At 38.7% G+C, this 12,106-nt stretch overlaps 1 protein-coding gene and 1 pseudogene across 2 annotated transcripts; one reads left to right on the forward strand and one right to left on the reverse strand.

The window, feature by feature from the left end:
- Positions 1 to 702: 702 nt before the first annotated feature.
- On the forward strand, positions 703 to 6,674 carry LOC143619820 (ATP-dependent zinc metalloprotease FTSH 9, chloroplastic-like). Its single transcript, XM_077091661.1, has 13 exons — positions 703 to 1,536; positions 3,432 to 3,497; positions 3,585 to 3,719; positions 3,807 to 3,872; positions 3,973 to 4,158; positions 4,260 to 4,346; positions 4,449 to 4,562; positions 4,651 to 4,775; positions 4,861 to 4,969; positions 5,057 to 5,182; positions 5,256 to 5,576; positions 5,674 to 5,797; positions 6,462 to 6,674. The coding sequence occupies exons 1-13, from the start codon at positions 703 to 705 to the stop codon at positions 6,602 to 6,604; spliced, it is 2,436 nt and encodes an 811-aa protein (XP_076947776.1). The 3' UTR covers positions 6,605 to 6,674.
- Positions 6,675 to 9,212: 2,538 nt separating this feature from the next.
- On the reverse strand, positions 9,213 to 11,514 carry LOC143619821 (laccase-4-like; annotated as a pseudogene). Its single transcript, XR_013151240.1, has 6 exons — positions 11,368 to 11,514; positions 11,135 to 11,286; positions 10,781 to 11,025; positions 10,575 to 10,703; positions 9,544 to 10,454; positions 9,213 to 9,462 (listed from the first exon to the last, which is right to left on the reverse strand). The product of XR_013151240.1 is annotated as a laccase-4-like (transcript).
- Positions 11,515 to 12,106: the final 592 nt, after the last annotated feature.

Here is a 12,106-nt window from a genome sequence, read left to right on the forward strand (position 1 = left end):
ACGAAGAAAGCGACAATTAGATCCAAAATTAGTTTGACAAAAACATGTTACGAATTAGGGTTAAAAGAGGGGAAATGAATGTCGATCTTGAAGGAGACACAATCTATACCCAAAATTAGTGTGGAAATGTATGATTTGGGGGTTGATTTGATGATTGCTGTAGGTTGATAACAATCTGATGAAGATGATGATAAGTTTGTGTTTAGTGATGGGTTCAACAAAGCAATCTATTTAGCATCAAATGCTACGTGATGTTGCCATGTAGATTTTTTTGACAGCTAGGCGTGCCACGTAAGCATTAGACTCATGGAAATACGCCAATAGTTGGGATTGTCAGCAGACAAGTGTAAAGTTGAGACTGATATTTACCAACAGGACATAGTTGGGATTATTTAAAACCAATATTCCTTTCTTTTTTTTTTGGTATGTTTTATATATAAATAGAAAATAAAAACGTGAAAAAATGACCAAGGTAGAAATACTCAAATACATAAGCCATGGTCCACAAGTCTTTAATCTTGTTCATCAACCTCAATCCAGAAATCATTGTAATCCTGATCCATTCCCATACCAATACAATACAATACAATACACTTCTTCATTCTTCATGTTAACCCTAAATTATTATTATTAGTACCATATGCCCAGTTTTGTTGATTTCAACCTTATAATACATACAATCTCATCCAAATCCATCATAATATGGCAACTGTTGAGACGCTACGACCGACAATCCACTGTCAAATTTATTCCATTCACCATCCAATTCACTCCTATACTCGTTTCCGCAATACAATTCTTCATGATAAGCCCAATCAATTTACCACCAAAGCATCCTTATCGTTTCGCCCTAATATGTACAGACAATCTAGGGTTCCATTAATGCTAAATTCATTTGGCGGTGGGTTAGGGTTAGGGTTTCTTAAGATGAATCATAGAGTGGATTATTATAAACTGCGTGTAAATAATAGTTCCTGTGAGCATGATACAGAGTCATCAGGTAAGAAGAAGAGTGAGAATGAGAGTGATAAGAAGAGTGACAAGGGTGGGAAGAAGGGGAAGGCTGGCGGCGGTTGGAAAGGCGGGAAGTGGCGCTGGCAACCGATAATTCAGGCGCAGGAGATCGGGGTCTTGTTGCTGCAGTTAGGGATTGTTATGTTTGTTATGCGGTTGCTCAGGCCGGGTATTCCGTTGCCCGGGTCGGAACCGAGGGTGCCGACTACGTTTGTTAGTGTGCCGTATAGTGAGTTTTTGAGTAAGGTTAGTGGTAATCAGGTGCAGAAGGTGGAGGTGGACGGGGTGCATATAATGTTTAAGTTGAAGCAGGAACCGGGTGTGGCGGAGAGTGAAGGTAGTGGGAGTGTTAGTAAGATGCAGGATTCGGAGTTGTTGAGGACTGTGGTGCCTACGAAGAGGATTGTGTACACGACGACGCGGCCTAATGATATTAAGACTCCGTATGAGAAGATGCTGGAGAATGATGTGGAGTTTGGGTCTCCTGATAAGAGGTCTGGCGGGTTCTTGAACTCTGCTTTGGTAAGTTCTTCTGTCAATGGGAAGGTGTTTTAAAGTTACCTGTTTATGTTTCTTGATAATATGGTTCTGCTTGCAGTTGTTTTTATGCGTGTGTTTGATTATTTATGCGTGAAAAGAAATTAATGCCACGTAAAAGAAATTAATGCATGTACATATTGCCATATTAGTATTGTCACTGCGCGCTTAAAGTTTCAAGTTTTATTTTACTTATGCATTGTTGTATCACATATAGTAGTCAAAGTTGCAAGGTGCACTTGAAGCACAAAAGGCTAGTTTGTCGCCCAGGCACAAGGGGTAAAAGGTCACACCGAGACAAAAAACGCAATTATGGAATACACACACACGCATGTATAAAATAGGCAAAGAATAATAAGAAGTTAATACCAGTCAAGATGTAATAAAAACCTAACAAAACTGGCAATTAAAATCATTTAGTTAATACAATTATACGGAAAATAATATCATTGTCATTGCTCATCATCACTAGCATTACCAAAACTAAAACTCTCTAAGCTTTCATTCTTCAAATTCATTCGAATGATGTGCTTCAAGTTTCTCTATTGTGTCGTCTCCATGCTAATCATCGTTAATCTTCTAAAGCCAGTGAAGTTGAAGGTTTGGAAAACATTGTCTTTTTGTTGCCTAGATTTCCTAGTGCTCCTAACTTCTCCAGTCCCACTCCCACTCGCATTTGCTATGTCAACCCATTTTGAGCTGTCATTATCGAAAATCAACTCTTCTTTATCCATCATTTTTAACTCAGCAACCATTCGTTGCTATTGTCATTCAAAGATATAGCATCATAAGCAGCATCTTTATCACGATGATTTTGAATGGTTTTGTTGTTTTTAACAAATGCTAGATCTTGTAGCTTCTTGTGCTCTACTCTGTTTCTTTTTTCTAGATGGAAGAAAGGGGATCGGGACTTAATGCTAAAGTTTAGGGTCTATCAAAAGTCAAAACCTTTAAAAGCTAATACCTTAAAAAAACGGCAAGGTTTCCAAAGTGCCTATCTGAACCTTTCTCGCATCTGTAGATAGGTTCACCTACCTTGGGTGCAAGTCCTATTGAAAGTGATGCATTGATGTGCATTGTTAATGTATACGTATATAAAATCTAAAACAGGTATCTATAGAACCGCCCATAGAATATTAACTTATATCTCATTATGAAACCGTCTAATCCTTAGGATTTCATGGACTTGTTTATATAACTGTGATTGGCATTCTAAGGGGTATGCTTTGGGTTTCAGGCATTCTATAGTGCTTTATTTACATCAAAGGCATTGCTACTATAGAGAATCGCCAAACTTTCTATGTTGTCACCATGTTTCAAGTTTGATGAGTTATCCTTCTATCGGCCGTAAAAGTATTTACTATAAGAGCCATAAGTGAACACCAGGGATAGATTGTTGCCCCTTGGATCATTCTATGAGTCGACTAACCAATAATTTGCCCTTGTCTATCTCCATGTAGACTTTTACCAACATTCGATAACCTACTCATAGGGGATTGCATGGCTCTTAAACTTTATCACTAGATGTTACACTTCTTAATTCTTAATATCTTAATGAAGGTTCTCTTTGTGATTTTATCATATTTTTGTTTATCCCATGTCGGATATTCTAGTGGTCTAGCACTCTAGCTTCCAAATGGTTTACCAAACTCTTATAGGAATGCTGTTAGGCTAAGGCTTTATCTATATCTTTCTGAATGCCTTTTTTTAAACTTTGATACTCAGTGCACAGGCAAACATCAGTCGCTTGTGTTACCACTTTTGCAATTATTTACTATATTTCATTAAGTTGCATTCATGGCTTACACCTTATGTATCTTTTGGTCAGTGGTCAGATTTCAGTTGTATCTAATCTTAAATGTTTTACTTTCATTTCACAGATAGCTTTGTTTTATGTTGCTGTATTAGCAGGGTTGCTGCACCGATTCCCTGTAAGCTTTTCTCAGGTACGAGAAGGCTTTACACATTTATATCATGCTTAACATGTTAGAAAACGTATTTCTTTAGTGGTTAAATGTTTGCTTTCTTATTAGAACACTCCTGGTCAGCTAAGAAACCGCAAGTCAGGCGGTCCTGGTGGTTCAAAAGTTTCTGAACAAGGTGAAGTCATCACATTTTCTGATGTTGCTGGTGTTGATGAGGCCAAAGAGGAACTTGAAGAAATCGTAGTAAGTTCATAGCCCATAGTTTTAGACATCACAACTCATGCGGCTTTCTAATTATCCATTTTGTTTTATGTCAATCAACTAAATCAGGAATTTCTTAGAAATCCCGACCGGTACATACGACTTGGTGCTCGCCCTCCTAGAGGTGTACTTTTGGTGAGTTCAAATTGCTTATCGATCATGAATACATTTAAGATTTTGTTATATTGTACTTCAATGATAACTTATATGTGAAATGCATTCGGGTATTTTACAGGTTGGTCTTCCTGGTACGGGTAAGACATTATTGGCAAAGGCGGTAGCTGGTGAAGCTGAAGTTCCATTCATTAGTTGCTCTGCAAGTGAGTTTGTAGAACTTTATGTAGGCATGGGTGCATCACGTGTTCGGGACCTCTTTGCAAGGGCAAAGAAGGAGGCACCATCAATCATATTTATAGACGAGGTTGGTATTATAAAATTTGTCTTGTGATATATACAAAGATCCCATGCTTGATGCTGTAGCCAAGAGGTTTTTGTTAATCTAATCTGTTTTCTTCTTTCAAGATTGATGCTGTAGCCAAGAGTCGTGATGGTAAGTTCCGCATTGTCAGCAATGATGAACGAGAACAAACTTTAAATCAGCTGCTCACGGTATTATGTTAAAAACTTAAAATCACATATTTTTCATTCAATGGTTTCAACTCTTATAAGTCTATAATTACACGTGCTTTAAAATTTAAACTAATCTTGCAGGAAATGGATGGTTTTGATAGTAATTCAGCTGTAATCGTTCTTGGAGCAACCAATCGTGCTGATGTGTTAGATCCAGCTCTTCGTCGACCAGGGAGATTTGATCGTGTAGTAATGGTATTTACCTTTTCTAACAGTTTATGTTTACTCAGTAATCTTCAAATTCAAGCTTTTTATAACAACAATTGGATATTTTTATATATAGGTAGAAACACCTGATAGAGTTGGAAGACAAGCTATTTTGAATGTTCATGTTTCTAAAAAGGAGCTTCCTTTGGGAGATGATGTGGATCTTGCTAGCATTGCTTCCATGACCACTGGTTTCACCGGGTAACTAATCAAACAAACCGACATTCACATTTCAGTTTCTTTTTCTTTCTAAACTTAAAAAGACAATTTTTATATCATCATACAGAGCGGACCTTGCAAATCTAGTAAACGAAGCCGCTTTGTTGGCGGGAAGACAAAATAAAGTCGTCGTGGAGAAAATCGACTTCATTCAAGCAGTGGAACGCTCAATTGCTGTAAGTCTCTCTTCATTGATGTTGACTATTTTGATTCGATGTGGTGATGTGGTTTGACTTTAACGGGTCAAATGGGTAACATTACAGGGGATTGAAAAGAAAACAGCCAAGTTGCAAGGTAGTGAGAAAGCGGTGGTTGCTCGTCACGAAGCGGGACACGCGGTTGTAGGCACTGCAGTTTCCAAACTTCTTGCAGGTCAACCACGAGTCGAGGTAAGATATCTTGAGCCTAAAGTATAATATACCATGATTATTGGTGATGATATTTTTTTTTTCTTCTTATCAGAAACTAAGCATACTGCCTAGGTCAGGAGGGGCGTTAGGGTTTACTTACACTCCTCCAACTACTGAGGATAGATATTTGCTTTTCGTGGATGAGTTACGGGGGCGTTTGGTTACACTTCTTGGAGGGCGTGCTGCTGAAGAAATTATTTACTCGGGTCGTGTGTCTACAGGCGCGCTTGATGACATACGTCGAGCCACTGACATGGCATACAAAGCTATTGCTGAATATGGTCTTAATCGGACTATCGGGCCGATTTCGTTAGCAACACTTTCAAATGGTGGCATGGATGATTCTGGAGGGTCTGGTTTTGGAAAGGACCAGGTTTCTTTCTGTTTCCAATTTTTCATATTGTGAATTTAAGATTACATTATTTAAAAGGTAAGTTTGGTTGCTTATTTGCTTATGATATATAATGTAGGGTCATCTAGTGGATCTTGTTCAAGGGGAAGTTAAGTTGATGCTTCAGTCAGCACTAGACGTGGCGCTTTCGGTCATGCGTGCTAATCCTACTGTTTTGGAGGGCCTTGGTGCCTATCTTGAAGGTAATGCTTCCTTTATTCTGATTGATTGTTTATGGGTTCGTTTGGGTCGACTCAAGAAAGCGGGTCAAAACGGGCTCGCTAATATAAAATGTTAGTTTGGAAGAGATCCAAATGGGTTAGCACCACCTATGACCATTGTTTTTCTCCACCATTGCCAGTACCGTCACCATGGCCGCCTTCAGCACCGGCATTGACACCGCCGACATTGCTGTTTTAGTCTCTGCTGCTGATGTTGCAACAACTGCCATCTCCATCATTGCCGTTTGCCGCCATTAAAAAGATATAGCGGTGAACTTATTTTGTTACTTTTTTCTAAAACGACTTATTTCAACATGGATCCATTTTGGTCATAACTTGTTTTGACCCAAACCAAGTTGTACTTTATTAAAGAGCCGGTTTTGACCCGAGCTTATTTTGCTCAGAACCCATTTTAACCTGTCACATGACCCGCTTGGTTTGCCAAGCTTAGTATCTACTCTACTTGCTTAGTACCTGTTAGTGTTGGCAAATGGGTAACGGGTCGGGTTGATTCGGCCTGAAATTTAATGTATGCAATATGGCTCCACAAGTCTTAAATTTTTTGAATAAAATAAGTTGAAGGTTTTATGCATGCTCTTGGGGTAACTTTTGATGCATTTAAACTAATTATTATTATATTTTGTAGAAAAAGAGAAAGTTGAAGGGGAAGAGTTGCAAGAATGGTTGAAGTTGGTGGTTGCGCCCGAAGAACTTGCCGATTTTATTAAAGGCACAGAGAGGTTTTTCCCTCTACACTCTGCAGCACCTGAAGTAAAGCAGCTACTGTAACACCACCATTCACCCATCTGCAACTTTTGTATATTCAAAGAATCAGGTAATTATTAGGTTTATAACTCATATACAGCCACCTTGTGTTCTTCTGTTGCAAATTCTTGGAATTTTATATTTTCTGTGTCGATTTTTAGCCGATCCCAATTAGTTTGGGATTATGATAAGGCTGTCGTGTACGTATGCGACACAGGTTGTAATTTTCTGTGACTTTTTAACAGTAAAATTAATAACTTTTAGTTGACCAAAGTTGTTCTTGATATATGTTAGCAAAATAATTCTGCGTTGTACATTATTAATTGTAGTTGTAGCCCATATTGATAATATATTTCCTAAATTAATTGGGACAAAAACAATCTACTTACCTTCATACTGATTTAAGCGTGAAACTTATTTTGACGTTATAGTGACGAGGACAGGTTCGGTATTGACAATAACTAATTCTACACTCTTAAGACAGTCCGAAAATACAATAAAAACATCTTCACACTAACTACTGTAAAGCTGACAACATATGTAACTTGTTCTTGTTATAATACATATTTCAAGGCCCGCATGATATATCTGCCAAAGTCACTGCCTCTTGCACAGGCATCGTGAATTAGAGGTGCACAAATCGGGTTCACCTTGAAAACCCGAACTGGTTCGGAACCGGTTTTTTTCACACCGGGTAGAAAATGAAACCGGTTCCAGTTAAGAACCGGTTCGGTTCCCGACCCGAACCGATGCCAGAAATGCAAACTTTTAGGAACCGGTAGGGTTGGAACCGGACCGGTTATTACGTAAAAACCGGTTCCACCGGTTTTTTTTGAAATTCAAACAATATAGCCGTTAGAAACCGGTTCCAACGGCTATATAGCCGTTTTTGACCGTTGGAACCGGTTTTATTACTATATTTAGCCATTTTTCATTTTATAAATACCAATGTATGAGTGTGTACTTGTTAAACCACTTCCAAAACTATAAAACACACTCCAAAACACAATTAAGCTTAAACCGACAACAAATGGCAACTAATGACGACGTTGTTATGGTGATCGAAACAACAAAATGCCCCGATGTTTGGGTTCATTACGATTTGTGTCTAATGACCGACTCACATGAGATGGCACGTTGCAAATATTGCTCGAAGTTTCTTAAAGCAGTGTCCAACTCGACATTACGAAAACATACGAATAAGTATTGTCGAGAGAAAAGAAGTTTGGATGCTAAAAAAGCGGAAGTGGGAGAATCGTCTGACTCTACAACCCAAAAATAAGTATTCCCGAATTAAAAACCGGTTCCAACGGCTATATTTTGTCTCAAAAACCGGTTCCAACGGTTATATTACCGTTGGAACCGGTTCCAACGGCTAGTTTGATCTGTGTTTGACTTTTCAATAAAAACCCGCCGGAACCGGTTTTTTCGGGTAGGAACCGAACCGGTTACAATTAAGAACCGGGTAGGAACCGGGTTGGAACCGATGGGGACATACAAATAGGAGAACCGGGTACGATTTTTGGGTACAAAAATACCCAAACCGGGTATTGGCCAACCGGGTAGGAACTGGAACCGGTTCCGGTTTGGTTCCACCAGTTAGGTTCCGGAACCGGTTTTTTTGTGCACGTCTATCGTGAATGAGTCGATTGCACAGGCCTTGTTAATGAGTCGATCAAAACTAAGCATCTACCTGGTCTCAAAACATTATGTTATCTTAACCAACATTCAATGCACATTAATACTTACTCTCTCGGTCACGTTGGATCATGGTAGTAATCTCATTGGATCGTGGTAGTAATCTTGTGGTAAGGCTAACAATTGTTTTGTATAGGACTACTTTAAAGCACTACATAACAATTTCTTAAGCATTGTAACAATCTTGATGTTGCATCATATTGCAAAGCACAAATCCAAAAATAAACAAGAATTTGATAAGAGAAGTAAAAGATTGGAATAATATTTGGAGAAAGATCTGCCATTGTTACAAATTCAACGAATTATCCTTTGATAGTTTTAGAAATGGCAACCAACAGTCTGGTTCGGCCGTTTTGACGAAAATTCCTGGCGGAATCACTTACTACGATTTTTAGTAAACAGAAAACAGGACGGCCAGCTTAAGTGAGCCTGGAGGAAAGTCGGTCATACTTGCTTGACGGTTTTACAGTTTGAGCCGATTTTGTATATCTTTTTAAAGAGGAGGGAAACATACAAAGAACAAATGCTAAGCAACATGTTAGGTTTACATGTTGGTTCCAAAATCAAAGCTGATATGAACTGTTAGAGCTGTCAAACCGTTAAATCAAGCCATTGAGTCTCAAACCGGCCAAGCCGGCCGACTTGCTTTAGTTTGAACAATTAGATCGGTTTCGGCGGTTTATGAAATCTTTTTATCTGTTTTCGAACAACTTTTAGTTGGAGAGTTAGAATATTAACCATAAATATAATTAGTTACAAATCATGTATAAAATTTATAAAGTAAAAAAAATGGAGAACTTATTGAGGAAATTGTGTATTTGGATTAGTAATTCAAAGATCCACATGAGGTTTACTTTCTTATTTATAAATAATTACAATCAATACAAATCAATAACAACCCATATATATATCAGATTCAGAAACCAAGAAAAGGAAAAAGAAAATGGGCTTTAGCAAACAACGCACTGGGCTGGATTTATTCCACTCTCAGAAGCCCATTTAAACTGGGCCACCCAAAAGAACAATGAGTTCTAAACTCGTTATTAAACGGGCTCAACACTTGGGGAGATCACTCGGCGGTGGGATCACAGATTCATTCGGCCCATTTCCGTTGTCCACAACAAAAGCCATTTTGAGTCCCCATGTTGTGTGCACTTCGAGATGACAATGCATAAACCATACACCTAGTAAATTCAAAGTGATGATAAGTTTTACATGATGTTCAAAAGATTCACATAAACAAAAACAAGATAAAGATTTTATACCTGGATTATCAGCTCGGAATCTAATAGCAGTCCAACCACCCGTCGGGACACCAACGGTGTTTCTTTCAACAAGATTAAAGCTTTTTGGATCTTATTTGGGTCAAAGTTCCCAGCACCCCTTCCTACGACGAAAAAGTTGAACCCATGTAAATGAATCGGGTGACTTTCAGGCGCGATCATCCCAGTGTCTTGCAATACTAGTTGCACCGTGGAATTATAAGGAAGTCGATATAGCTTTGTACCCGTGTTTGTGGCGAAATTCGTGGGTTGCGTCCCGGTGTAATTATAAGGCATCAACGGTTTACCTGGAAAATCGTCAGTAAAAACCCCGCTTATGTTAAAGTAATGTGCTTGTAAAAGAGCCGTTGTTGGCATGACAAATGTGACATTATTAATATCTGCCACCACCCTACTACCATTAAGACATGTTTTGCATGGATTGATCCCAAGTCCAATTGTGAAAAACAATTACCGGTCAACGGTCAACGGGACTTTAGCCGGGTAAGTTGCGGAATTCAAGCTTCTAAGAGAGTTTATGAATGTGTTGGCCACAGGAGTTGAGTTTTGAGGCGGTGGGGCAACGATTTTAATGGCAGTGGAAGTGAGAGCACCCGAGTAATGAACAGAGGCGGTGGCAGTAAAATTGTCAACAGCTATCGGCGCATCCATGAATGGAGCGACCGCCATTAGGTACTTCCCGGCTTTTTGAGTGGTGGTCAAAATGGCATTTGTGGTCTGGCCCGGAGCTATAAGTATGGTGTTGGTTGTGAATGGTTTGACATAAACCGCGTCGACTTCCACGACTGTGAGGTTGTGGTTTGCAATCCTGAAGAAAAGCTCTTCATTGAGTGCAGCATTGACTATTCTTAGCATGTATGTCTTGCCTTGATCCACATGTAATTTGAAGCCTCCTGGTTTATAAAATTTTAAGTTTTTGTCACACATCATGTCAACTTTTATATGTAGTACTCTTACAATGAAAAAAAAAAACCGGGGGGGGGGGGGGGGGGGGGGGAGGGTAAAATATTAACCGTTTGCTAAGCAGCCCGCGATAGGCCCAGGATTCCCATTGATGGTGTGAGCATCTGAAACGTTAGGGGCTCGTCCTAATTTTTGTGCTTGATTTATCACGGCTTCGGTGTCTGATTTCCACCATTCTCCTGTATTTTCTTATTGTTAAGAGAGACATAGTATTTATAAAAGTCGTTACACAAGGGGGACGAAGGGTAAACATTACCTAGGACGACCACAACTTCTTTACTAGGCTTTGGGAACGGGTATGGAACTCCACGCTTTGGCAAGATGACAAGGGCGCCATGAACCGTGGCTCTTAACCGTAAGACGTGTGCGTGCCATCAAAGTGTACCTCTTTGTCCTGTTAATGTGAAGTTGTATACGTATGTGCCTCCTGGCTGAATCGGGCATTGTGTAATGTATGCAGGACCATCTGCCCATCCGGTTCTCAGTTGTCGTACTCCATGCCTGTCGATTAAATACATATAAACCAAAATGTTAATATTAAACTTAAAAAATTCATGAGTTTTGTTATATTTTTGTGTCTTGAATAAAGATGACTAGTATGAATACTAACCAGTGAATGCTAACGTTATATTTAACATGGTTGACCACTTTGATTGTCATAATGTCATCCTCCCTAGCAACTATTGTGGGCCCCGGGAAACGACCATTAACCGTTACTATTGGCTTACTTGCACATAGTCGCGTGGTATTGGCCATTACCACCTGCATGCATTGTCAAAACATGTTACATATATTATAATGTTGAACTAGTTGTTACATTAATCTCTTTTAAGAAGCACACACATTAAATTTGTAGTTACGAATACGACACTCGACTGTTGTCGGGAAAGCACAAGCCACCAACACCTCCACTACCGACGCAAGTCGTAACCATGAGACTGCCATTTCTGTTAGAAGCAGGTGCTCAATGTTTTTTTTTTTTTTTTTCTTTTGGTGTTGTGACGAACGGACCACAAACCTTATAAAGGAAAGATTAAGGACAACTGCTCAAATGTCATTTTAACCTGGTAGGTGGATAATTAGGAAAGATGGTAGACCAATAATAAAAATGGTATAATTTACTTCTGCTTTATAAATATATAAATATATAATTTGGATTAGTTTTAGACTTGTAGCTAATATCTTCCTTAGGAACTACACAAAGTCCGAAAGTCGTCACGTATCAACTTCCAACTAAGTTTCAATGTTCGAACTCCACGATATTTTATCTGTTGCTTGTAATTAAATTTTTTGTTTTATTTTTTATGTGTGCTTCGAATTACATAAAATAAATGCACATGTATTGTGAGATCATCATGGCGGAACTGGTCACTAGAGTCATTTGATTTTTTTCATAAAAGATGCATTTGTTTTAAAAGCAAATTTTTTTAAATCTTAAAATTCTTCAAATCTTGTGTTTTTAAAGATTTAAACCCACAATCTCACTTTTGACAGAGAGTACACCGTGCCAATAGAGTAATAGATCATGGGTATAAGTTTGTTTTAAGAAAAAACATGTGTTAGATCTTATAATTTGAGAATA

The sequence above is a fragment of the Bidens hawaiensis genome, unplaced genomic scaffold (assembly GCF_021521415.1).
Source record: "Bidens hawaiensis isolate Kalapana, Puna unplaced genomic scaffold, B.hawaiensis_p1.1 tig00002507_1, whole genome shotgun sequence".
Taxonomy (NCBI): domain Eukaryota; kingdom Viridiplantae; phylum Streptophyta; class Magnoliopsida; order Asterales; family Asteraceae; genus Bidens; species Bidens hawaiensis.

Excerpts from the sequence above, each read along its gene's own strand:
- LOC143619820 (XM_077091661.1), top strand. The coding sequence starts at position 703 with ATGGCAACTGTTGAGACGCTACGACCGACAATCCACTGTCAAATTTAT. Across the intron at positions 5,577-5,673 it reads CTGGTTTTGGAAAGGACCAG|GGTCATCTAGTGGATCTTGT; the intron begins GTTTCTTTCTGT and ends TATATAATGTAG. Across the intron at positions 5,798-6,461 it reads CCTTGGTGCCTATCTTGAAG|AAAAAGAGAAAGTTGAAGGG; the intron begins GTAATGCTTCCT and ends TATATTTTGTAG.